Genomic DNA, 2,950 nt, shown 5'->3' with positions numbered 1-2,950 from the left:
AATTTATCTGACGATAGTTTAAACAAGTAGCTGTGGTGCGGCTGTGGTGTTAAATATTTTTGTTTCGATTCTTTTAAACTTTGGAAATCAGTAATATATATATATATATATATATATATATATATATATATATATATATATATATATATATAGTAATGAAATCAAAGAAATGTTGTGTTTACCTGATATACACAATGGTAACCGTCAATCTAATATAACTAACAGTATTTATATATAGATAATTTAATCCTAACCGCATAAAAAGCTTAATATGCAATAGAGAGTAGAGTTTATTACAAGAGAAAGAAAATTAAAACTGTAAGTTGAACTTTACAATCAAAATTTATTGTTCGACTGAATACTCCAAAAAACAAGTTACAAAGTCCTTATTCTGCGGAGTTTCAAAGAACGCTATTCTTGTTATTCTTGTCGTCAGAGGACAGACAGAAATCAGAAAATTATATTTGCAGCAATGCCAGAATTTGCTGGTTATGGCATTAAGTGAAACCGCAATTTATTATAGTCATAAATTGCCAAGAAAAACAAGTGAAAAAATGTTGGATACGTATATATATATATATATATATATATATATATATATATATATATATATATATATATATATATATATATATATATATATATATAAGCAAACCGTGCATAATACTTCAGCTTGCATGAAGATCTCCTCAGGCTAATCCGAAAGGCGAAAATAGTTCTTTGGAGAGAATGAAGGTCAAAATTAAATCCAGTGTAATGCATACAGTCGGATTGGAAAGTTTTTAACGTAGGTGAAATAATGGAAGTTGTTTTTCCGGAGAGTGTAGCAGTCCAAAGAGAAGTTGATCTCCAGTTAAATGGGGTAGAAGAATAAAAAGAAGAGAGAAAAAACAGCATATCATCTTTCGTCGTTGGCTTAATTAGAAAAAGAATTAAGATCAGGCTAAAAAAAAGGTCAGCAGGGTAAAGTTTGTATTACTCTAACCGGATATGGTCTAGACAGACCGAAACAATTCTTTCTGTAAAGTGTAGCAATTCGATGTCACTATTAAAAGAGTGGGGAGTGAGGATGAGAAAGTTTTAAGAGTGACAAAATCTTAGCTTATTAGTAATTACAAGGATGTCGAAAAGTCATGATGCTAATGATGATGATGACAATAATGACATAATAATAATAATAATAATAATAATAATAATAATAATAATAATAAATGCAACGTAAATTATAGTAGTAATAATTTCAGTGATAATAATTATTAACAATAACAATAATAAAAATATTAATAATAATAATAATTATTATTACTATATTGATGATAATGTTATCCGTAATAATAGCGATAAACAAAATAATAATAGTAATAATAATAATAATGAAAATGTCAATGATCATGTATAATAATAAGAATAGTAGTAACAATAATAACAGTAAAACCAATAATAAAACAATCTTAGTAATGATAGTAACAAATTTAGTAATAATAATAACGATAAAAAAAAAAAAAATCGGCAATAAAAATGGCGATGATAATAGTTATAAAGATACTGTAGCGTCTACCCGGGGATTTCTTTTCTTTATCTTCGGACTAAAAAATAACACGAGTGAGATATTCCAGGCAAATAAATTCACATCTATTACAAAGAGCTAAGTCTGATGATTTGTTTGTTTTTAATTGATTTTTCCAGATGTTTACTTTCGTATTAATGTTTTGAAAAATTAATCGTAAGTGAGCTATTCGTTGTTTTTGCCCAGCGAGCACCTCGCTTCACTGGTGACCCTTCTTTTTCGTCAGACTTTGGCAGAACACGCAAGGAAATGTGGATAGTGATACCATATCGGCGACAATGGCAATACAGGCCATTCTTAAAATTCCGCCTTTCTGGACACACGACCCGACGTTTTGGTTCACCCACGTGGAAGCTCAGTTTTTCACTCAGTGAATTCACAGCGAATTAACTAAGCTGAACCACGTGGTGGCCGCACTCACGCACGAAGTGATGGCTGAAGTCCGCGACTTGATAATGGCACCCCCAGGATCTATTTCTTATGACACTTTTAAGTCAGAGTTAATCAGAAGAACAACCGACTCCCAACAAAAGTGTCTCCGGCAACTGCTGATCGAGGAGGAACTCGGCGACCGAAAACCATCCCAATTACTGAGACGGATGAAACAATTAATGAGCGAAAGCGTTCTACCACCGGACATACTTACACAACTTTTCGTTAATAGACTGCCATCGAGTATTCAAATGATACTCGCCTCTTCGAATGACTCCACAACCATTGAGGAGCTAGCGAACCTAGCCGACAAAATTATGGACATGACCGTTTCCATAGCCCCAGTTCACACGCACAGCTCTAACGATGCCCCGCCTAACGTCGCAAACCCCTCCACGAATATACGCGAGGAACTAGAGCGACAGGCTCAAATGATTCACGACCTGAGTAAACAGTTACGTGACCTCGAGCTCAAACCAAAAATGCATAAGCACCCCACTGAGCGAGTCCGTCCCCGGCGATTTAGCAGCACTCAGAACAGCGGTGGGCTCTGCAAGTACCACGCGCGTTTCGGTGAAAGAGCTTACCGATGCCACCAGCCATGTTCATATACGAAGAAACGTCTCTCGGGAAACGCCCAGGCCAGGCAGTAGGAGCGGCAGACACTCCTGGCAAGAACAACATTCGTCGCACCCTGTACGTGACTGATAGAACCACGGGTATACGATTTCTCGTTGATACCGGTGCGGAAGTCAGTATCATCCCTAAGAAGTTCGTGAAAGAGAAGCGTCCGCAATCAAATATATTTCTACACGCAGTGAATCACTCCTCCATTCCTACTTACGGAGAGACATCGATAACATTAAATCTTGGATTACAGCGCGCACTATGTTGGGTCTTCATCGTCGCAAAGCTACCCGTTCCGATTTTAGGGGCGGATTTTCTGCACCA

The 2,950-nt window shown here is 35.9% G+C and overlaps 1 protein-coding gene across 1 annotated transcript; it reads left to right on the top strand.

Annotated features, from left to right (window-relative positions):
- Positions 1-1,998: 1,998 nt before the first annotated feature.
- Positions 1,999-2,652, top strand: LOC145297882 (uncharacterized). The gene has a single exon (XM_080144209.1). It carries the CDS (start codon positions 1,999-2,001, stop codon positions 2,650-2,652), a length of 654 nt encoding a protein of 217 aa, XP_080000335.1.
- Positions 2,653-2,950: the final 298 nt, after the last annotated feature.

Source organism: Euprymna scolopes, chromosome 18 (assembly GCF_053919585.1).
Source record: "Euprymna scolopes isolate OS-2025 chromosome 18, ASM5391958v1, whole genome shotgun sequence".
Lineage (NCBI taxonomy): Eukaryota > Metazoa > Mollusca > Cephalopoda > Sepiida > Sepiolidae > Euprymna > Euprymna scolopes.
The sequence above is the reverse complement of the archived record's forward strand: the minus strand, read 5'-3'. Positions and strand labels throughout refer to the sequence as shown.